The sequence below is a fragment of the Penicillium vulpinum genome, assembly GCF_028829585.1.
Source record: "Penicillium vulpinum strain IBT 29486 chromosome Unknown utg000003l_segment0_segment0, whole genome shotgun sequence".
Taxonomy (NCBI): Eukaryota; Fungi; Ascomycota; class Eurotiomycetes; order Eurotiales; family Aspergillaceae; genus Penicillium; species Penicillium vulpinum.
In genome coordinates, this window is record NW_026643243.1 from 2686966 (window position 1) to 2709690 (window position 22725).

Genomic DNA, 22725 nt, shown 5'->3' on the forward strand with positions numbered 1-22725 from the left:
CTAGAGGTATGATAAGATCTTATTTACTCCTTTTGATAACCAAAACAGTCTATCATTCATTCCCCCTGAGCAGATATGACTTTTGACTATTTCAATCATATGAGTCCAGTATAACCAGCTCGGACTTGGGGGTATTATTTTCCTTGAGTTCTAGATCATAGAGTTTGATGACATGCAATATATACCTTCAATAACCGTGCAATCCAGGGTGTTCGACCTTGGAATCGCGTAAACTCCATAGCTTAAGGTGAATCAAGTTTAAGCATAATAGATTTAGTAGTAGTGATAAATATCAATTTTTCTTCCGCTCTTGTGATATAATTCCCATCATGCTATTATAGGAACAAGTACGTGTATTCTTGGAATTACTAAATTCTTCTGGAATTCCTTCTTCTCTCTTTGAGTATTTGACATAATGTTGTACTCCGCATGATTTTACCTCTACGGCCCTCGAGTAGTACTACCGGGTGGTAAGCTTACTAGGGTAGCCATTTTATTCTAACTCTGTATCTTCCCTGTAGCTTTTGGTATGAGATATAGCCCATATTGAAATTGGTGGTTGATTTTAACTCTTACATAGAACGGATCGTCTTGCAACACACTCCGTACATATGGATTTACCCCAGATTAATTGTCCGAGGCAATGTCGGCAGGCTTAGCTCCCGGGAAATCATTTCTGGAGCTTTTAAGGCTTGAGATCAAGAACATTATACTATACTTTCAGAGCTAAGAGTTGGGCTAGTTTTATAGCTACACCGCTATACACTACTCTACACTACTCTACAACGTATGGTCCACCAGGTACGTATATAATGATCATATATAATGATCCTAATTTATATGTTAGATTCCAAAATAATGAAATTGGAACTTGGAAAAGGATAGTTATCAAAGTTGAATCGGTTAAATGGATACATAATAGAGTGCGGAGAAGGAGTATAACGGAACATAAAATCCGGAGTTGAGCCGAGTGAAGTCTGGAAGGCTTGGAAGAGGGGAAAGATATGAAATTGACCAATTGAAATAAAATTCTCCAACTTGTTCCCACTGAACTCCGCACCGAACTCGGAGATCCCTTTTTGGTTTTCGTTCTTTTCGTGCTTTTTCGTCCTTTCGTCTTTTCGTTAAGGCTCACCGGTTCCGATGGGGCCATGTGACAGGTTAAACCTATCCGGTTTCTTCCTCTCTTTCAAAGTCGCCTGCTGACTATGTTTCTTTTTTTTTGTTTTGCCTAATATGGTTCAGGTCAATACCGTGGCGAATGGTGGCGAATATTTTATATTCCCAGGGGAAAAAACTGGGTTAAAAAGTTCATCTCGAACAATAAGAAATCGTACCAGACTAATTAAGGGACATTTTATATAGAGTACTTACAAAGTACATAGATATCAGGGCCATGCGGAGATCGATGAGAGACCTCTGATTCGGTCCGATCTGTCCGGGTAATTAACGCCATGAAAAAAAAAAAGCCCCAAGGGGTAGTAAAAAAAAAACACCAACGTGGCCAAGGGTTTATGCGTGGAATATAGGAAATTTAAATATCAAATCTATCAATACACATTATATTAGCTATCCTAAATATTTCTATTGTGAGAATAATATAAGCCCGAGAACTTTACAAAGTGGGCTTCCCTTCTATTATCATAACACTTTTTATTGACTCAATCTTCCCCTTCTCCACCTCCCTCGACCCCTTCCTTCCCCCAGTTTTTCTCTTTTGTGCGGTGTCTTTTTTTTTGTTTAATACTCAAAGTCAACTTGGACATACACAATGGCCAGTGTAAAGGAAGCTGTGAAGGAATCACTCTTGGGCAGCACAGAGTCGCCTCAGCTGTCCCACCAATCGCGCTCGAACTTTCTCCGCCATGCGCAAAAAGATGAGAATGGGGAGCTCTTCATGAATGAGGAGAACTTCATTAATGCCGTGGCACCTAAACAGGAAGACTATGTAAGTGTTACCAAGGGACGACAAAAGTACTGAGAGCGCAATTGCTGATCTGGTTCCCTCCCAACAGCACAAGATTAAGCGCGAACAATATGGTATCCTTTTCAACGTCGCAGACCGACGGAAAGCTGGAAAGCTGAACATTACCGACTGGGCCTCCTTCGAAAACCTACTCGCGAAGCCCGATGCCGAATACGAGATCGCCTTTCGTCTCTTCGACTTCGATGGAACCGGCAGTGTCAAGTTCGAGACCGTGCAGGGACTGTACAACATGAACAAGAGTGCCGACAGCATTCCTTTTGATTGGAACTCAGAATGGGCCTCGCTGTACGGAGGCCGTTCCAAGTCTCGCCATGATATGACCTACCCCCAATTCGCCCAGATGCTGCGCGGTTTGCAGGGTGAGCGTATCCGCCAAGCTTTCCACATCTTCGACAAGGACGGTGATGGCTTTATCCAGCCCGAGGACTTCCAGCGCATTATCCTCGAGACCTCGAAACACAAGCTCTCCGACCATGTCCTCGAGAACCTCCCCACGCTGTGCAATATCTCGACTAGCAACCGCATCTCCTACGCCAATGTCCGCGCTTTCCAGAATGTCATGCGCGAGATGGATATCATTGATATGGTTGTCCGCGAAGCAACAAAGAAGAGCGCCGATGGTAAGATCACTCGTTCCGACTTCCTGAACGAGGCTGCTCGTGTTACCCGGTTCTCCCAGTTTACACCCATGGAGGCCGATATTCTGTTCCACTTCGCTGGACTGGATGCGCCTTCAGGACGTCTCTCCCAGAGAGACTTCGCCAAGGTCATCGATGCTTCATGGCGTATTCCCGTGGCCGCTGTAAACCAGGCCTTGACTACTGGACATGAAGTTGCCGAGAAGACTAAGGGCTTGCTTCACGGCATTCTTGAGTCTGCACACCACTTTGCTTTGGGTAGTGTTGCCGGTGCCTTTGGTGCATTCATGGTCTACCCCATTGATCTCGTCAAGACCCGTCTGCAGAACCAGCGTTCGTCTCGCCCTGGCGAGAGGCTGTACAATAACTCCCTCGATTGCGCTAGAAAGGTTATCCGCAACGAGGGTTTCACTGGCCTGTACTCTGGTGTCATTCCTCAGTTGATTGGCGTGGCGCCTGAAAAGGCCATCAAGCTGACGGTCAATGATCTCGTTCGTGAGTTTTTTACGGACAAGGAAACCAACAGGATCAAGTACGCTCAAGAGGTTTTGGCTGGTGGAACTGCCGGAGCTTGTCAAGTCGTCTTCACAAATCCCCTTGAGATTGTGAAGATCCGTCTGCAAGTCCAGGGTGAAATCGCAAAGAACGTCGAGGGTACCCCTCGCCGCTCAGCCCTCTGGATCGTTAAGAACCTGGGTTTGATGGGTCTGTACAAGGGAGCCAGCGCCTGTCTTCTTCGCGATGTCCCCTTCTCGGCCATTTACTTCCCCACATACGCACACTTGAAGTCCGACTTCTTCGGCGAAACCGCTACAAACAAGCTGGGTGTTGTCCAGCTCCTCACCGCCGGTGCTATCGCCGGTATGCCCGCTGCCTACTTAACCACACCATGCGACGTCATCAAAACCCGTCTGCAGGTTGAAGCTCGCAAGGGCGACACCAAGTACAACGGTCTGCGCCACTGCGCTGCCACCGTCTGGAAAGAAGAGGGTCTAGCTGCTTTCTTCAAGGGTGGACCCGCCCGTATCATGCGCTCTTCGCCTCAGTTCGGTTTCACCCTAGCTGCCTATGAGGTGCTGCAGAAAAATTTCCCCATGCCCGGTGAGGGTGATGCTATCACACCCACTGGCCACGTCGAGCCTAGTGTTGGCGGACATGGTGCTAAGGCGCCTCTGCCTTACCTCCGGTCAAGGAACGCGCTCAAGCTCATCCTTGACCTTGACCAGAACATTGGCCGGGTTCAGGTCCCACGGCCTGAGAACTGGCCCAAGTTCCTGCAGAGCTCGAAGTAAGGAGGCTTGCTGTTATCTAGTGAACCTGCCATTTCTGGTCATTGTTTCTTCAATTTTCATATTTTTTTTACTAGCGATATATTTCTCATTTCTCATTTGGTCAAGGCCTTATCTCTATTTAGCATGAGATATTTCTCACTTTTTTTTCAGATTCTTTTCACGTCAGTTCTCTTTGCGGTTCAGTTGAGCCTGGCATGGGGCGTGCATCCCCCCTTTGCATCATGATGTCTTCTCTTTCATTTCCAGAGACCACCTATGTTTGCATTGTATCAACAGCAGATAGATTTGGAAAGAAGGTGTGTGGGTTGTCTTAGAGGGCCCTAATCGTGGTGTTTCTATCAATCTAGATTGGGTTTGGGTTGATATTCTCCTGTTCATGATGTGGATATAAAGGTAAAACCTAGTTTATGGTTGATCCAAGTGGTGTCTAGGTAGCAGATTGGTCCTATCCATTTCAAGGAAGTATTCGGGTGCATTTGATTTTGTGGTCTGAACTTGACTACATTGTGAGTTCTGGTTTTGAGTTATTCATCCCAAGTTCAGGGAAAATATGTACATGACGCATGATTTGCAAGCTCATAAACGGGTATCGGAATCTACTCTCCAAGAAAGACTCTGTACAGGTGATGTTACATTTATATCCTAGAGGATATATCGGTCATGGGCTGTGTCCATGTGTGTGGGAAATGCTAGACCCAGCTGCCGTGGAATGGAATAAATCCCATCGTGATCTAGAAGATCAATTCGAAATCATTGAGACGGCAGTGCCCCAAGGTGGTATCGTGTATTCCGAGTCCAGATGATTGTTCAGAACCTCAAGACTAGAGGTTCGGTCTTGATAAAGACTAAATTTAGTCCTCATTTCCCCATTCAGTAGAATCTAAGCTTTCGTGGAGACCCAGTCTTCACAACCTCATCGGTGGGGTTTTCTTCCGAAGATTGTGTGGGTTGTTTTTGTTCTTTCTCAGGCTCCTGGGACTTCTCCGCCTGTGGCTGGGCAGTCTTCTTCTCATGCCATAGGGAATCTTCGGCTTCAATCTCGCGCAGTACTAGAGAGAAATAGTCAGACACCAGCCATGAAATATAATTGCCGGATGTTGGTTAAACACACCCTCATCCCACTCTCGTTCCTTTGCCTCGTCGCCCGTTCCCAGCAACTTCTCTACGTCGACCTTCTCTCCATTCTTGACTCGTGCAATGATCTCCCTTAGAAGCTCGATCTTCGCATCTGTCGTCCGAGTATATGCCGCATAGCCGTTCTTCAAAGTGAGCATGCGAATGGCCTGCGAGCCGATCAGAGTGAACATGATGATGTAGAACGTTGCCGGGTTCCATTCTTTAGATTTCTCCTTCGTAGGATTCTTGCGCGCTCGGCCACCCCGAAGAAATCGGGGAATCATTGCGGTCCATACTGACGTGTCTGCGATCTTCGGGAGGCGATCGGAGGTCGAATATGAGCGTCCAGCCGGAGCGCAACATTGTCTGGTAGCATTTAATGTGGAAGGAGCAGAAATGATCTGTCTGCTAAGCCCAAAGGGCTTGAATCTGAAAGCCATAGCTCTGTTTGCGTCTAGTAGCAATCGTCGATCTTTAGAAGCGTGAAAAGTTGAGGTCGTGATTGCCTGAGGCGATAAGGCTATTAACGCCTAATAAGGTATAGCGCTGTTGTTGCCGCGGGAACCCCCCGTTTAGAGTGTCCGGCCGATAGCGATTGCACATCAAAGGCTCGACGCGAGCGATGACCTCAGTCCTGCAGCTTCGATAAAACGACAATAGAAATGGCGGTTACCGTCTTACCGGGCAGCTCTTTGACAGAGTCCGTGAAACAGGCCCTTCGCTCAACGACCACATGCTCCGACGCTACTGTGTTGTCCCTCCAAACACTCCTCCGCGGGTCGCCAAAGATCCCCGAGAAACCCACCAAACGCACAAAATCCACAAGAGAACCCGCCGCGACGCCGAGTCGAACGAGAACTTCCCGCGCAACGAAGACGAAACCTGCGAGTGATGCGGCGCTGCAATCATTGGCCGATCACGACGCGGCGACATTGTCTTGTCAGGAGAAGCTGGTCTTTGCTACAGAAATATTCAATGCCACATTAAAGACCCTCACAGATGCAGCGAAGAAATCTACAGCCAAGCGTCAGAATAATTCTCCCGACACTGCTAATGGCCCCGACGCGGGCATCGTCTCGGCTGCGGAGTGCGCCAGGCTTTCTTTGTCCACACTACGCAGCCTTAAAAACGACGCTGCGAATGACCAATTTCCGAACATGCAGCTCGAGCAGGGACTATGTGTTCTCGCCGGAAAGCTTATTTCCCTGGGACTCAATGACGTGGCATACAAAGAGCTTCGACTTTTGAAGCGGAGAATCCAACAACATCTGGATGGCGGGAAGGCTGGGAAGAAGAGTACAGAAACGAAGGAGATGCCGGACGAAGAAGCTTCGAAAGAACGGATGTCGGATCTCTTGACATTTGCTCATATCTCGAACGGAAAATCGCTTTACGGCTTGCTCGTTCCCTTTCACTCGAACGTGATGCGACTATTTGCCGCGGATAGAAGAGCCTCCACAATCCAGAAGGTCTACCCTTCCTTGCAGCTTTCTGATTCAAGTAGCCCTGCCCAAGTCATTTTGGCTGCCCTCAAATCGGGTCAACTCTCGAACGACAAAGCTGCTCTTCAACTCCAATTACTATCAAATACGGTTCTGTCACTTTGCTCGGGTTCATCTTTCTCGAAGGATGAAGCCTCGAATAGTCTGAAGCCAACCACGTCATTGGCTTTGCAACTACTTTCGCTTGAAGTTCGAAGTTTGGGCTGGAAGCTGTCTGGTCATGTCTGTGATGAGAGCAAGGAAGTTTTCGATCCTTTGCTTCGCTATTTTGGTAGCTTTTCTCACCGGAGTAAGGGCATTGAGAAATCCGAGTTTGCTTTAATCTACAAAACGGTTACGCGGCTGCAGATATCCATTGCAGAGGTCAAGAAGAACTCATCAGAAACACAAAATGCCAATCAAGCTGCTAAGCTCATGATTATTCTCGGGCAGCTCGCTTTCGATGCGGGCTGTTTTGACGAATCCATGAAACTGTTCACACAAGCCGTCAATCCCCTGTCAAAAACGCAGTCTCTTTCGCTGGCAACAGTTCGGTGTAAAATTGCATCTGTTCATTTCCAGGCTTTGAAGACATCAAAAAAATTCTTGGATGGAGCTTTGGATTCTGTGTCAGACGCGACTCAGTCCCTAGGGTTGCAGTTAAGAGGCAGTGCAAACGACCTAGATGAACTACTAGTGGAAGCTGCACGACTAAAGAAGCTGGCTCTTGCGTGGTTTGGAGAGGCTATCACAAAAAGTGACGACACTGAAAGTGAGAAAAACGAACTTACTAGTCAGATCAGGGAATATCTACAAGCTTTCATCAGGTTCCTCAGGCGCTATATTGGACGCCAACCAGCAGAAGATGGCGACGAAAAGGAGCTTGAGATGTTCGGCAAGCGCATTTCAATTTCTAGGAACATTATTCTCGCTGCCATTGACTCTACTGTCGCAATTGGGAAACTTTCCATCATGTCTCAGAGGCCACCTTGGGAAGACATGCTTCCAATTCTGGCCGATTGCCAACGCCTCCTTTCCACCATTGGATCTCCCAATGAACAAAGCGCAGAGACAACGGAAACTCTAGGAATGGCACTAATCAAACTTTCAAATCTGTTCTGGTCTCGATACATCAAAGAAAAAGAAGCCGGACAGGGTTATCGGGAGCTTATACCTCTTCTCAAACAATCTACCCAGCTGCTTTCAAGCTGCTCACCTTCTCAGCGTGACACGGCATTTGCAGCCCTCAAGTTCGAGAGAATGGCTCATCTGTACATCGAGGGCAATATGTACATTGAATCGGAGCAGATGTTTCGACAATCGATTGAAGAATACATTCTCTCTGGCACTCTAGAACAGATCGCCAAGAGCAGCGGAGGACATAATCCAAGTTCGGTCAACCAGGATCCTAAGAGTCCCAGTTTCATGCTTGGCCGTGTTCTTTCCGCCTTTCTGAAAATGAAGCTGCGCAGAAAGGGATCTCACCCCTCTGTTGTTTATGATGATGTTGAACTAGAATTCGAGCAGAGAGGTCTTCTTCTCGAATGGCAGATGGTCTTGCTTGTTGACATGCATAGCTATTGTTCAAACGAGGAAGAGTTCCGCTTGATTCTCGGCTCGGCTGTTTCCTCCCTCCTCGATCTCTACCCCCTTGACGTACACCCTATTCGCCGCTCTCGTGTGATTCTCTCTGCCTTGCGGCTTCTACTGGAGCAGCCTACTGCCTTGGATTCGTCTTTGGTTGAAACTCTGCTGAATGCAGGGACAGAGGCTTTGAATCGTGGTCTACAAGTCCAAGATGACATTGATCTTGCTTCATTTGCAATCCATATCAGCAACTCATTGCGTGTTATTATCGGCTTCCGCTACGGCAAGATGGACGCAAACCAACTGGATGACACGCTTGCATCGTGGACTTCATTGGTGCGCCAGTCCCATGACTGGAAAACACTGCTGCTCTGCATCAATGACACGGACTACTGGGTCTTGCAGTTGAAGGCCCTGGTTGATTATACCGAAATTCACGGGCTTTGGAACGCTCAACTATGCACCCTGGAACTGATATTGCGTGCTGCGGAGCTCCAGCAATCAGGGGATTTGTCAGATGCCATCATCATTCTGTCGCGCTTGGTACTGCAGAATTGCCGCCTGGGCTATTGCCAAAAGGCAGGTGAACTTCTCTCGCGTGGCGAGCAGTATCTTGCCCAAACGAACTTATCTTCTCTTGCTACCATTTCCTACAAAGTTGCACAGGTGGAATATCTTCTGGAGACTGGAGAACCGGAGAAAGCTGCTGCCGTTCTTACAGCAGCCCGCACACTCTACGAAAAGTGCAAATCAGAATTGAGCAATTTAACTGTGATGTCCAAGATATCATGGGAAAGACTAGTAGCAGATGCCGCCTTCGTTCAGTCTAGGTTGTTCTCCGCACAGGGTTCAGCAACCCAGGCTCTGTACTTCGCAAAGTTGTCTGTAAGACTCAACTGCCGCATATGGGCTAAGGTTGAGAGGCTCGCTCAAAGGAAGCAGGACAAACTTTTGCCTGCTGTAGGAGGTTCTGATGTTGAAGCTGTTGCTGATGGTATCGCAAAGCTAGATTTATCTCAGAACGGGTCTTCCCCGGATATGTCTGTCAGCTACATCCAAGGTGCACCTTTCTGGCCGCATCTGGGCTCTCACCATACCTGCTTGTTGAACCTCGCCACATTATCTGCCCACCACGGCTTGTTTCAGGATGCTATTTATTACGGGGAACAAGCGCTGAAGATTGACAAGACACTTGATGCCAATGCACGGCTACTTGCAGCGCAGACCCAGCTCGGTTGCCATTGGATTCTCAGTGGGCACATGAGTGAGGGACAAGACCATCTCTCTGCAGCGGCCGAGTCATCTAAACAAACCCAGAGAAGTATCGAAACAGTGTCTTTCCAAATGGCACTTGCGTCTCTTTACAAGACCCAGGGTGCACATGACAAGGCACTCCGTGTTCTCCTTGAAGCAGATAAAATCGTCACAGCCATTGCCTCTGCTGATATCCCTGCCAATCTGGAGGTATCAGGCATGGCAGAAATCGAAGAAAAGATGGACAAGTTACGGGTTAGAGCAAGCAGCCGGCGAACACCAACACCTCGAACCCCAACACCTACTACAACTACTACCACTCGACGGACCCGTGCAACCAGTTCCGCTGCTACCAAAAACACAAAGAAAACCCCAGCTCCAAAACCAACCCTCCCCGAAATTCAATCTAAAACTCTATTACAACTGAAAGGCAACATCCTTAGACAGCAGGCTGATTGCCTGCGGGAATTACGTGACTTTGAACGATCTGCGCAAACACTTGCAGAGGCCAGGCAATTTGCCGTGGCCCGAGAAAGCAAGATCACTCTGGAGATCGGCGAGAGCGAGCATCTGTTGGCTAATGCAATTCGCCGTTTTGCCAGCCATGCCGTGTACTGCGTGTTACCTGAATCTACAATCTCGCTGCCGTCACTCAAAACACCAAGCAAGACAGCAGAAGAGCCTAGTTTACCCCTGACAAAGCCATCGACAAGAAGAACCAGGGCTCCAGCCAAAACAACGCGCACCAAGGCTCAACGAGCCAGTGAGGATTTTTCGGTTATGCTGTCCAAGGCCAGCGATTGCCTTGCCAGTGTCTTCTCTGATGCCACGATTCTAGGCTCAACGCTTGATAGCCATGCGGCATCTCGTTTGATGAGTCGGATCTCTATGCTATCACATGCCACTTCTCCCGGGATCCCAGCGACTCTGGCTCAGTCGCCTGCAAATATGAATGGTAAGTTCTGCGAGATCCTTTTGGTTTGACCTATATCTGACTTTTTAAATTAGAGATCGGACGTGTTGGCGCATTCGCCCGGGAGCGTATGGCGATTGATATCGATCGACAACTGGCTGATTTTGCCGACCCTCTTTCTTGGCCAGCCTCGTTCCCCTCAGCTGTCGAGCTGGACAGCGATCTTTGCTCCAACTTCACACAAGATTATGTCGATATTCTGCCTGAAAATTGGAATGTTCTCTCTTTGTCATTGAGTGCAGACCATACCGAATTTGTGGTTTCACGACTCCAAAAAGACCGTTCGCCGTTCCTTCTGCGTCTTCCCCTCCACCGAGGAAACTCAGAAGATGAAGATGAAGAGCAGTTCACTTTTGAGGATGGAAAAGATGAAATGCAAGAACTCATCAAGCTCGCCAACGAAAGTGCACATGCAGCCAAGGCCCAAACGGACAAGCTGTCAAAGAAGGAATGGTGGAAGACCCGCGAAGCGCTCGATCGTCGGATGGAAAGTGCGCTTCAAAACATTGAGAACATATGGTTTGGAGGTTTCCGCGGTGTGTTCTCGCCGTTGTCGCGGGAGACTACTGCGCTGGCCCGGTTCGCGGGTACCTTCCAAAGTATCCTCGACAAGCATCTCCCTTCTCGGCAAAAGGGTGGCAAGGCCGCCGGACCCCGACTCACGCTGCACCAGAATGTAGTGGACTTGTTCATTGGGCTTCGTGATCTCGAAGCTCAAGAAGAACCCGAAGACACGCTGATGGATCTTCTTTACTTTGTCGTGGATATCCTACAATTCCAGGGCGAACGCAATGCCTACGATGAGATTGACTTCGACATGATGGTCGTAGATACCCTCGATGCTTTGCGAGGTTATCACGAAGCTGCCCGCGATGAACTTGCGGCACGGCCACCAAGACATACAATCCTCGTGCTCGATAAAGCTCTCCACCTGTTCCCGTGGGAGTCACTTCCCTGTCTCCAAGGATATCCCGTCTGTCGCGTTCCATCCCTCGAGTGTCTCCGGGACCGAGTCCTCCAATTCCGCAAGGCATCCTCCGGGGCCATCGTGGACCGGAATTCCGGCGCATTTGTCCTCAACCCGACCGGCGACCTACGTACAACGCAAACAACATTTGAACAAGATCTCTCCCAGTTCAAATCCTGGACCGCAGTCGTGCAGCGCGAACCAACCGAAGACGAATTCCGTGACGCCCTGGAAAAGCAGGATCTATTCCTCTACTTCGGCCACGGCAGCGGCGCACAGTACATCCGTGGCCGCACGGTCAAGCGGCTCACAAAATGCGCTGTTGCTTTCCTCATGGGATGTAGCAGTGGCACTTTGACTGAAGCTGGCGAATATGAGCCCTACGGTACGCCGATGAATTATCTCCATGCAGGTAGCCCCGCGCTCGTGGCTACACTGTGGGATGTCACGGATCGAGACATCGATCGGTTTACCACGACTACCTTTGATGCGTGGGGTCTGGTTGAGAAGAAGGATAAGAAGGATAAAAGCCGCAAGGAGAATGTTGGGCTTGATACGGCAATTGCGCGCTCGAGGGGTGCGTGTGTGTTGAAGTATCTGAACGGCGCAGCACCTGTTGTTTATGGAGTTCCGGTGTTCTTGGAGTGAATATGAGGTTATGTTTTTCTCTTTTTTATTGTGCATATATACCTTAGCGTTTACCCCACTGTGGGCAGCAATCTGATTTGACTCTACATACTCGGACTTTCAAGAGGTCACATTGTAATAGACTAATGTCTGTGATGTGTATCTATTCTAAGGTGCAGTTAATAGACTACATATATAAACAATAGTGTAGTTCAAGTCTTTTATAAGACCAACTATCCCCTAGATAGGCTTATATATACAATTACTTGTATAAAATCCGTAATAGGAAGAATAATCCATCCAGTTTCCTATCAAAGTGGACCTTTCTTTTCCCCTCATGCGGGACATATTCCCCACCATAAAAACGTCAACGTCTTCCCGTTAACTTCCTGTTTTCTTTTCTTCTTAAGACATACTGCAGAGCACATCCCGAAAATGTCCGTCACCACAAATGCAACCATCGCCTCCTTCGGCGGCAAGCTCCTAAAGCTCAGCCATGCCGCCGCAACCACAAAATGCGAAATGAAATTCAATCTCTTCTTGCCCCCCCAGGCCCAGACACAGAAAGTTCCCATACTGATCTACCTCTCTGGTCTGACCTGCACTGCTGAGAACTGCTCTGAGAAGGGCTTTTTCCAACACAGCGCCAGCAAGAAGGGAATTGCCGTGCTGTACCCTGATACCAGCCCACGTATGTGTCTACCTTATCTTTTGTTGCGTCAATTTGCCCATATATTTCCATCAGTTCAAGTTATCCTATTGAAAAGTAAAAGAAAAAAATGTATAATTAACATGCCCATTTTCTAGGCGGCCTCAACATCGAAGGCGAGGACGACGCATACGACTTCGGCTCCGGCGCTGGCTTCTACGTCAACGCTACCAAGGCCCCCTACAACGCCGGCTATAACATGTATAGCTATGTCACCGAAGAGCTGCCCCAGACTGTCTTTGCTGCGTTCCCGCAGTTGGATGCCAGTCGTGTTAGTATCACCGGCCACAGTATGGGTGGACACGGTGCTCTCACTTTGGTAAGCTATACACTGTCTGTCATATTCGGAAGTTTTATATATTGCACAAAAGCTAGAAAGAAGATATACCTTGTGCAAGCGTCATTTATCTAACCAATCCATCAGTTCCTTCGCAACCCAGGCAAGTACAAGTCCGTCTCTGCGTTCGCGCCGATCACGAACCCGACGAACTGCCCCTGGGGCCAGAAGGCATTCAAGGGCTACTTCGGCGATGACCAGCAAGATAAGTGGAAGGAGCACGATGCTACTGAGTTGATTAAGAAGTGGGGCGGTGGCCCTCTGGATATTCTAGTTGATGTGGTGGGTTTTTTCTTTCCACTTTCTTCTATCTACTCCGTGCCTCACACAATGTCTAATCCATATATAGGGTACCGGGGACAACTTCTACAAACAAGGCCAACTCCTCCCAGAGAACTTCGAAGCCGCAGCCCGTGACGCAGGCATCACCGGCTTGAATGTTCGCTACCAGCCGGACTATGACCATTCCTATTATACCATCGCTACCTTTGCGGATGACCATGTTGAGCATGCGGCCAAGTATCTATTTGCATAGTGTGTGCTCTCCTCTTAACTCCTAATCTCAAATGGTGTTTTATTTCTTCTTTTGCGTATATCTTTTGTAAGCTGGATCTGATTGGTTCTTTTTTGGCTCAAGTGAGCACCAGGTTGTTAGGTCGATGATTTAAATGGGTCTGGAATCTTGAATGACAAGGGAAAGCTGATTCTTGGGAGATACTACTATATCTAGTAGGTGGAAGTATCAAGTAATGACATTGATAAAAAAAACATAGTGTTCGCCTAAGCCATCTATGGAATCTGACTAGGCATATTATTTGTTCATAGCCCTCTTCTGGCAGCTTATTTCAAACTATTCGAAGTAACCGAATTGCCTGTTTAGTGACATAGACATATTGAAATATTTATAGATCTCTGCCCTCAAATCTTTCAAAATCGAATTCTCGCCTTTGGTTTTCAATTTATATACTAGTATTTCTGACTAGATAAACCTCATTATGAACCCCAAATATACCTGTCGCTGCATATCTTATAGATCGATCTTTTTCCCGAGCCTCCTTGAATGGCTAGATACCAAGTATGCGAGTTTGATCGCTATGGTATAATTACTCTTGCGCCTGGCTCGTCCGGCTTAGTATATTTGACCTGAAGCGGGACCCAGCTGTCGGATGTTTATACAACCAAGTTTGATGGGACAGACGAAGAATCTGAAAGGCTCGGTGCTTGGTATATAATGCATCTACTATGCGGACTTAGAAGATATGTGTACTTTAAATCTCCCAGGTCCCGAATTATACAGAGTATGTACCGAATAGTGTAGAAATTCACACCAAATGGCAACTTGCTTGGACCTCGGGAAGTAGTACTAAAAGGTCTATGTTCTCAGCCCTGGAGAGGCCAAAGACAGAAGCCACATAAGTGGCAGTCTATTCTTGTAATCCTTATTTAAAATTTTAATTAAACTTGTATGTATACTCGGTCGAACTTGTTTAGAGTAATTCCACTACTTCATTTCATGATCTACCTACTCCAGTACAACCATTGAATTTGAAAGAAACTTAACACATATGATAAAAAGTAAACCCTCTTCGGTCCTACGAAGCCGGCAAGAACCTTGGAAAGAGGGAAAGAAAAAAAAAATTGAAACGCCGGGGAGTGGTGGCGGGGGAATACAAATGAACACCACAATGCGAATGCACCATGAGCAGAAGGGATCAACGGGAAGCAAGAAGGAAGTTATGTACTGGGAACTTTTTGAAAATCAGGTAAATTCTTTTTCTTTCTGATTTGCTCCCGAGAGTTTGATCGAGCACTATTCTTAGGGTTCAAGCTGGGCAAGTATGGTATCGGGATCGGAATACTTGGATGAGATGAAGTAGATGGTATAGAAGATGGCGAAGTCACAGGGCAATATGAGGAGAGACGTCACCTCGTCGCGTCAAAACGTAAATATGGAAAATTGATGGGGGAATCTAGAAAGCAGATAGAGAGGATAAAAGGAAACTTCATGCGCTCAATCGTTGGATGAATGACTGTTGAAAGTTGGATGTTAGTTGGATGTCCCGTAGATCGAAATGCTAGGGGTATGAAGGCAGTAGTACATACCGGGAAGAATTGCCGGAACCCTTTCACGTCTAGCTGGCTCATTGCAGTCAGGAACTCTTCGATGAGATCGGTGCCCATGCCCATGCCGGGCAGTTCCTGGCTACGCAAGTATTCCGCATATTCCATGCCTGTCTTAGAGTAGATGGTGCGTTGTAAAGCGCCAGCCTCGGCAAGAACCTGCTTGGCTTGTGCATCTTTTGAGTTGAAGGATGGCGTCGTAGGGAGTGCCCAGCAAAGAGGTGAGAACCGGGTGATCATGAATCCACCAAAGCCGGGGAGTGCGGCTTGGGCAGGTGCGGCGCCATTAGCAGGAGCCGAGGCAATATCAGGTCCGCCCCAGCAGCTTGCCATACGGCCCAACACGGAGAATGCCATCTTGGCGGTTGTGAAATCGTCTATATCTTTGGCAAAGTGTTCGATGGTAGTAATCACGGTTTCGAAGATGGGCTGGTTCCTCTCGCTAATGATCACAGTTCCCAAATCATTGTTCAACACAGCCAGCAAGAAGTTCAGATATTCTCGCTTCAACTCGGCAAGCTGGATCTCGTCATCAGTACCGGTTGTCGGATCGGCAATACCAGAGAAGACTCGCTGCAAGAAAGGAGTCAAGAGGGTGTCGAGGATGCTGTAGATCTCACCCTTGAACCCAAAGATGACCTGGTCTAGAAGGCGGAGGAACAACGCCATCTCGTCGCGTGACGAAGTCTGGGTCAAGAGCCCATCGATCCATCGGGGCAGTTGAGGGAGGATCTGCGCGCCCAGAACGCCAATGAGCCGCGAGAACGCAAAGCGAGCAGCGGTCCGGATATTGAATGAGGAACTGAGAGACTCGAGCGCAACCAGAGTCGCTTCAGCCACCTGGGCGAAAGCCGCCGAGACCTCTGGCACCGGGAGGGCAGAGGGTGAGCTGGTGCCCGGCTGCCAATCCGAGTAACCACGGGCGAGGGTTCCTAGAGCCATGATATCGTGGTGAATTTGCAGCAATGCATGTTCGTCGTTGGCCTTGGCGGCTTCGAGATTACGTGACATGTCGCCGAAGATGGGGTTCATCACCGACTGGGCATAGAGAACCTGCTTGTCTGCGCTGACACTCGGGGTCGAGGAAATTATTCCAACGGACTCGAAAAGGTATAGTTGACTGTTGAACACGGCGTCCGCGGAGCCCTCGTGGTCCTCGGAAGACATCTCATCACCATCATCGCCCTCCGACGGCACTTCGGCCTGGATAACCAACAAGTCACTCAATGCCTCCACGACAGTCTGTGCCACGTTGCCAATTTGGCTGCGCAGCTGTCTAGCTAGTCGCTGGAACAGATACCACGAACGAGTCTTCACTTTTCGAACAGGATGGTGTACAAGCCGGAGGAAGCTCTCCAGAACACCCGGGATGAGATGAGTGTGGTGAGTGAAGAATGAACTATAACGAACACATATTTCCATGTACTGAAGTTGCGTTACAGGGTGGGTGAATGATCGGATATCGGACTCAACCATTGCAAGCATCATCTCGATGAGACGGTTTGCAGCCATGCCAGTAGGAGAGCCCTTCAGATAGAGACTGCCACCCCTGACGGCCAGATCGCCAAACAAGTACATCTCGTACAAAGCAAGATCTAGGTCACGCCAGTCGAGCTGCCCACCGGATGCCCGCAGTTTTTGGAAAGTGGTACCCACCACCTCTGAGATTGCATCGATGTAAAGCTGCTCATCGGCTGAGGCGATGATTTGCTGTAGAACACCCAGTCTCTTGCGAAGGTCTATGAACTCTGCCTCATCCGTCTGCTCGTCTTCCTCGCCCCAGTTTGAGGTGTCGTCGTACCGCATTTTCGCAATGATCGCCTTCAAGATCGGGAGCAAGATGGATTTGTTTCGCTCCTCGAAGGATGGGTTCGCCTTCGCGAGTTTACGAATATAAGTGAGTATGTCATTGACACATGGAATAACAGTTGAGCAGACTTCGTCGTACTCATCCGAGAAGAATCGCAGAACATGCGGCAGGAAGACCTGCAAAAGGTTCTCTGCCTGCTCCTTAGCGGGGCCAGCATCATTATCCAATACTCGCACAATATCCACGACTGTATTGTTGACAAGCTTGGCAACCGTCTCTGCCAAATCAGTATCGTACTTGAATGTGAATCGGCTTTCCCGTAGTGGAGGACTGTTAGACAGCTGCGTGATGATGGAATCGAGGTTCAAGAAAGCGATCATCTCAATTTTGTCCGAAGGCTTCATCTTCTTGCCAATGATCTCTGTGAAGACATCCACGGCCGCATCGCGCACCCGCTGTTCTCCCTCCCGAAGCTCCTGTTTCTCGGCCCGTCCAAGCTGCTGGAAGAGCAGGTCCAACATAGTCTGATTCACGACAAGACCAATATCGATCCAGCTGACCCAGCTACCAACCGCCTTCAAGCACATCTCGACTATCACATCATCACCTTCCCGCCACACCGCCAAAATCTCCTGCCAGGAGTTGGCAATTTTCTGCATGTCCCTCGCACGGATCAGGTCTTTCAGCGCATTTGCCTTGTCCTGTTCCCCGCGAGATCTGGAAACCAGCACATCGCCGATCTCTTCGTGAATCGAGCTCAGCACACGCAGGTAAAAAACTACACCGATTTGGCTATCCCGGCCCGCGGATTTGTAGGTCAGGTTCAGTAGATCGTCGATGCAAGACTCCCAGCCATTCGCGTAGAGAGTGGAGAAGAGAAAAGTGACGGTCTGTGCAATTTTGTTTTGGATATAAGGAGCGTCGGGCGTGGCAGTGGCCTCCGGGCCGTAAGCCTGGCGAATGTAGGCTAGCACACTATCTCGGACAAGGCCGAGCGAGGCCGGATCGATCAAGCCGACCTGGGCGGCACTATTTACAATCTCCAGACTGACATGCCGTACGACTTCGGGCCGCTGTGGGGTTTGGGTAAAGAGAGAGAGGCAAACTTGCCATCCGGAGGGGTCGGAGCGGAGTTGGTTAAGGTATTCGTAGGCTTGCGATTTTAGGGCTTGGTCGGAGGATGGATTCCAGGCGATCTCAATGGCATTTGCTACCTAGGATGTGTCAATCATCTTGCGTCTTGAGCTGAGGAACGCTCAAGGTATCGGAGGGGTTGAAACGGCGGGGGAGGGGCGCGGTGTTTGGGGTATTGGATTTTTTTTTTTTCGGTTTTGGAGAGAGCTGAACATAATTGGGAGACTCACCTGTTCTTCCATCTTCCAGTCTCCCTTCGATGTGTGGGAAGGAGAGAAGGAAATGAAACGTAGGGAAGGTGTGTGTTGTTAAAATTGTTTTTTTGGTGGAGGAGATATCATTTAAACTGGATATCGTAATCGATCCCGTGCCAGGTTCCGCCTTCGCTTGCCAAGAGAGTATCAAGTCTACAAATCAAATATCTATCTCTGCAGTAGAGAGATATGAAGGAGTTTTGTTTGAAATGCGATGTTCTTTGTGTTTTCCTAAATAGGGCAAGGGGCTTTCACACAGTTGTTTTTGGGGCCCGGAGCTATATTGTTGGGAACATCATACTATATGTACTAGACTTGCTATGCTCTCATTGCTATATAGGGCTTCAAAATAGCTAAGTTATGCCAAAATAATTCTAATATGATCTTCTTTAATGTCTATATTATTTTCAGTTTCCATGTCCATGGGCCTTGTCGGCCTCTTGCTGCAAAACCTGGTGTTCCATCTTCTCAAAGCCCTCGACGGCCTGACCATATTGTTCAAATACCCCCTTTTGATACCCGTCCGCAATCTTCTCGATGAACTCGTCCTCGTTCCATCGCTGACCGACCAGGTTCTCAAATGTTTGACCGGGCTGTCGCTCGATGCCCCAAACAGCCTTATATGCGGCACCCAGGGCGCAGGCATTGTCACCAACATCGAGCGAATATACACCCTCAACGCCGCCGAGGATTTCGCCAGCAATTCTGGCAATTGCCTTGTTCTTAGATCCTCCACCAACGAGATAAACACGGCGTGGCTGGGAGGGAAGTCCATTGCCAGGGCTCTGGGTAAGGTCTCGAGACCGTAAGCGCAGTGAAAGCAACTGGCTCTCAATGATAGCGCGGGCTTCATCCTGCGGAGAGTTCCATCCATCAGTCGTTTCTTGTAGACTTCCGGTATTGGCATCGTATGTAAAGCGCCATTGGCCCTTGCTGATGTTTGGTACGATCTCGTGCCGGGGGAAGAACAGGCCCATCTTCATCGGGGCCGTTGGGTTATGTTGGCCCAATGGGACAGTTTGCAGCGCGATCTTGTCAAAGTTGATCCAGGGATGAGCAGGGGTGTCATTCAGGCTCTCATTGATCGCGTCTCGGACGTGCTCGCGGGCCAGGCCGCCGTTCTTGTAGCACAACATGAACATGTACAAACCGGGGGTAGTAGGATGGTTGAAGAAGTGTGTGGCCGGATCAGGTTTGTAGTTAGGGGTCGACATGAGGAAGGTAGTAGAGGTGCCGAGCGAAACCATTGCATCTGATGGCAACAGTGGCAGTGCAAGAATGGTCGCCGGGTTATCGCCAGTTGCTGGAATGACCGTACAATCGGGACTGAAGCCAAAACGCTCTACGAAATATGCATGAACGTGGCCCAGGTGCAGACCTCCGTCTTCCGGTACCTCGCCTAGCTTCTGCTTGAGATCCTCAACTCCAAAAACACCCGAGCAGAGCTGAATCAGGCGCTCGTCGTACGCCCCTTTCTTGATATTCCATAAGTTCATCCCGCACACGTCGGAGATGTCGAACGGGGCTATATGGCCTAGGAAAAGCGAGGCCAGGAAAGAAGACACCAATGAAATTCTCGAGGTCTTCTTATAAATATCGGGGTGCTTCCTTGTGAATCGGAGGATTTGAGGACCTGTGAATCTCTGATGATAGTGTCAGCACACTCGCTCCGCGTATACTTGAAGACTTCAAGGGCTTCTTACATGGTGTGCCTTGCTTCCGGTGGCCTGCGCCAAATCCTCGGGGTTGCCGAGAGCGGCATCAAACTCGTGACATTCTTTCTGAGTGCTCGAATCTTGCCAATTAGGACTGTATGGGTGGGAGAAAGCCCCTTCCAGCTGTGCCTCGAGGGACTTGCTGGCATCTAGATTGCGGAGAAGTGACTCCGCATTCTGACCCCAGTATACACTTCCGTGCTGCTGCCCCGCACCACTAATTCCCTTCACGCGGCGGAAATCGAGACCCTGCTTGCGCAAGCTTTCTAGCACACCGTCCAATGCCTGCAGCCACAGAGCGACCGGGGCAAACACTTCATGTTCGGCTTCATTGTTCAGCACGCCTTTTTTAATCGAGAACCCCTGCGAGTCGGCATCGAAGTCGAATTTGGCAACATGAACTACCTTAAGATCGGAGTTGACGACTAATCCCTTCAATTGTTGGGTGGAGAGATCGAATCCAATATAGAGGGGAGTATCTGACGCCATGGTTGGAAGTGACAAACACAATTACACGGGGACAATAGAGTAAATAGAGCAATGGAAAAGATAAAGTAGGATTTCTTCCAAATTTAGGCAAAAATAATTCTCAATTAAAAAAGATTGATCATGGGACGCCGGGAAAAGAAGTAGAAGTGCAAGCGGCAAGATTTCCCCGGGGCCAGGTGGGATGAACCGATGATGTAAATGGACTATAACCGGTCTCGTTCCATAGTGGACTCCTAAGCATCTTCTGCTATAAAAAAAAAAGTGGAAAGTGTATACCGAGAGGCCAATTAGGATAAAATGATGATTTTCCCAGGAATGTAAAGTCAGGCCCGAGAAAGTTTTTGCCGGGTAAATAGCACTTTTTAGCTGTCGCTCTGTTAAATTCTCGGTAGAATAGCTTGCCCACCTGACCCCCCCCCCCCCCCCCACTATATACTCTGTACTATGTTATACGATCTGTTTATATTCAATCTATACACATAGCTCCCACATCCAAAGGGTATCATTGCAGAACTCTATCCTTTATTGTCGTTTCCGAGCATCTTGGGGTGTCTCTGGGTCACCACTAATATCCTGTGCAACGAACTCATCTGAGAACGTGAGGTCTTGATGTTCAGCCGGAATGAAACGCACTTTGATCCGCTTAACACCACGAACTCCCGATCCAACAGCCTGGCGAACGGTCTCTTCGATGTGTCGTGACCGACTAATAGCCCAGGCCCCCGGCACAGCCAACTCAATGTCCATTAAGTAGTTTTGACCAGATTTCATGCCCTGCACATCACGAACAATCACTTCATGTCCATCCTCAATATCCTTCAAGGCTTTAGAAGCAGCATCCTCCACGGAGTGTCGGATTTCCTCATCAACTGTAGTATCCGCCAACTCCAAAAGAGATGTACATGTGTTGGCCCAACCGGCCTTGATGACCATCAAGGAAATCAGGACTCCGCCAACTGGATCCAGCCAGGTAGCGTCTTGGAAGATATAGCTTCCTCCAATTGTGAAAAGGGCGACGATACTCGTCAAGGAATCGATGCGGTGGTGAATGGCGTTGGATGCAAGCACGGACGACTTGCGCTCTTCGGCAACCTTCATAGCTGGAATAAAGTTAGTCACCTGATTGATATAAACCGCTCCAGGGTCTTTCTGCCCCTCTCTTTACTTACTAGCATGGTAAAGCCACTCCTTAACCACAATCGAGCCTGCTGCAATCCACGCTGCGTGAATGCTAGGACCTATTGGTCCATGGCTGTGTGAATGACCATGTCCCAAAATCCCCGAGTGTGCTACTGTTTCAGCCACGTCGGGGTAGAACTGAGCCAGCAGGACCTGTCCCGCGTTGAGACCCATAAACACTCCTCCGCAGAGCAGGAGCCCACTGACTCCAAGCGCACCGATGCTCTCGATTTTTCCATATCCGTTGGGGAATCTTTCGCTCGGGGGTTTTAGGGACCAAGCGACAGTCCCCAAAGTTAAAAAGTCGGAGACGAGATCGGTAAGCGCGTGGTAGGCATCAGCGATGAGAGCTTGAGAGTGAAAGACATAACCGCCAATAAACTTTCCAATTGCCATGCACAAATTAGCAACGAGGCCAATCCGTGTAATCCGAACACCAGCATCGCGTTTGTTTGTGGAGGTAAGATAGGTATTGTCGTGGTGGTGGTGGCGGTGGTGACCGTGGCCGTGACTATGGCCATGGTCCCTAGTTTGTGTCATAACGAAAGATGTTGCTGAACGTGGGATGGAACGAGGTCTGGAGTGAAAAAGGAATGAAGAAGCGTCTTTCAAAAAAGGTGCAGAAGTAAGTATACGCCGCTGGGCAGTAAGAGATCTGAAACTGGAGATCCTGAAGTGGAGAGGACGAAGCCTGCATAGGGGCTGCGTCAGCGGCATCACGTCGAGGGCACGCGAGCACAACAAAAGGATTGGACAGAGTGTTCTTTTCGGGTGTCTTTGTGCCAAAAAGACAGGTATTTTTAGGTTTAGTTACATCTAATCTCCCAAAAAGATGTGATGCCTTATGTTGTAAGGTGGGATGTTTTAGATGTTTTCGATCAGGTCATCCGGCAAGTCCCTTGATTTTCCGTTTCCAATCTGAACGCTTACATTTCTCCCTGACCATCTCCATGACTCCTATTGATCCTTTTGACTCGGACTACACCCCAGAGCCTATCATAGTCCTTCTTTATCAATCTCGTATATTACTTGGCTCTTAATCTTTGACGAATCTC

General features: G+C 48.7%; 7 protein-coding genes across 7 annotated transcripts; 3 read left to right on the plus strand and 4 right to left on the minus strand.

Moving 5' to 3' along the window:
• Positions 1–1771: 1771 nt before the first annotated feature.
• Positions 1772–3917, plus strand: N7479_006132 (citrin; the record flags this gene model as incomplete). The annotated part of the gene is made up of 2 exons (XM_057253828.1): positions 1772–1948; positions 2016–3917. 2 exons carry the CDS (start codon positions 1772–1774, stop codon positions 3915–3917), a joined length of 2079 nt encoding a protein of 692 aa, XP_057107690.1.
• An 870-nt stretch (positions 3918–4787) lies between these two features.
• On the minus strand, positions 4788–5476 carry N7479_006133 (DUF5321 domain-containing protein; the record flags this gene model as incomplete). The annotated part of the gene is made up of 2 exons (XM_057253829.1): positions 4788–4966; positions 5029–5476. Coding segments are annotated over 2 exons (627 nt in total), but the record flags the coding sequence as incomplete, so codon positions are not given.
• Positions 5477–5695: 219 nt separating this feature from the next.
• N7479_006134 (C50 family peptidase) lies at positions 5696–11943 on the plus strand (the record flags this gene model as incomplete). Its single annotated transcript, XM_057253830.1, has 2 exons — positions 5696–10310; positions 10364–11943. The coding sequence occupies 2 exons, from the start codon at positions 5696–5698 to the stop codon at positions 11941–11943; spliced, it is 6195 nt and encodes a 2064-aa protein (XP_057107692.1).
• A 414-nt stretch (positions 11944–12357) lies between these two features.
• On the plus strand, positions 12358–13503 carry N7479_006135 (S-formylglutathione hydrolase; the record flags this gene model as incomplete). Its single annotated transcript, XM_057253831.1, has 4 exons — positions 12358–12613; positions 12730–12950; positions 13056–13250; positions 13318–13503. The coding sequence occupies 4 exons, from the start codon at positions 12358–12360 to the stop codon at positions 13501–13503; spliced, it is 858 nt and encodes a 285-aa protein (XP_057107693.1).
• Positions 13504–14829: 1326 nt separating this feature from the next.
• Positions 14830–18275, minus strand: N7479_006136 (Ran GTPase-binding protein LOS1; the record flags this gene model as incomplete). The annotated part of the gene is made up of 3 exons (XM_057253832.1): positions 14830–14998; positions 15072–18113; positions 18264–18275. 3 exons carry the CDS (start codon positions 18273–18275, stop codon positions 14972–14974), a joined length of 3081 nt encoding a protein of 1026 aa, XP_057107694.1. The 3' UTR covers positions 14830–14971.
• Positions 18276–18694: 419 nt separating this feature from the next.
• Positions 18695–20491, minus strand: N7479_006137 (xylulokinase; the record flags this gene model as incomplete). Its single annotated transcript, XM_057253833.1, has 2 exons — positions 18695–19930; positions 19991–20491. 2 exons carry the CDS (start codon positions 20489–20491, stop codon positions 18695–18697), a joined length of 1737 nt encoding a protein of 578 aa, XP_057107695.1.
• Positions 20492–21013: 522 nt separating this feature from the next.
• N7479_006138 (cation diffusion facilitator family transporter) lies at positions 21014–22210 on the minus strand (the record flags this gene model as incomplete). The annotated part of the gene is made up of 2 exons (XM_057253834.1): positions 21014–21591; positions 21661–22210. The coding sequence occupies 2 exons, from the start codon at positions 22208–22210 to the stop codon at positions 21014–21016; spliced, it is 1128 nt and encodes a 375-aa protein (XP_057107696.1).
• Positions 22211–22725: the final 515 nt, after the last annotated feature.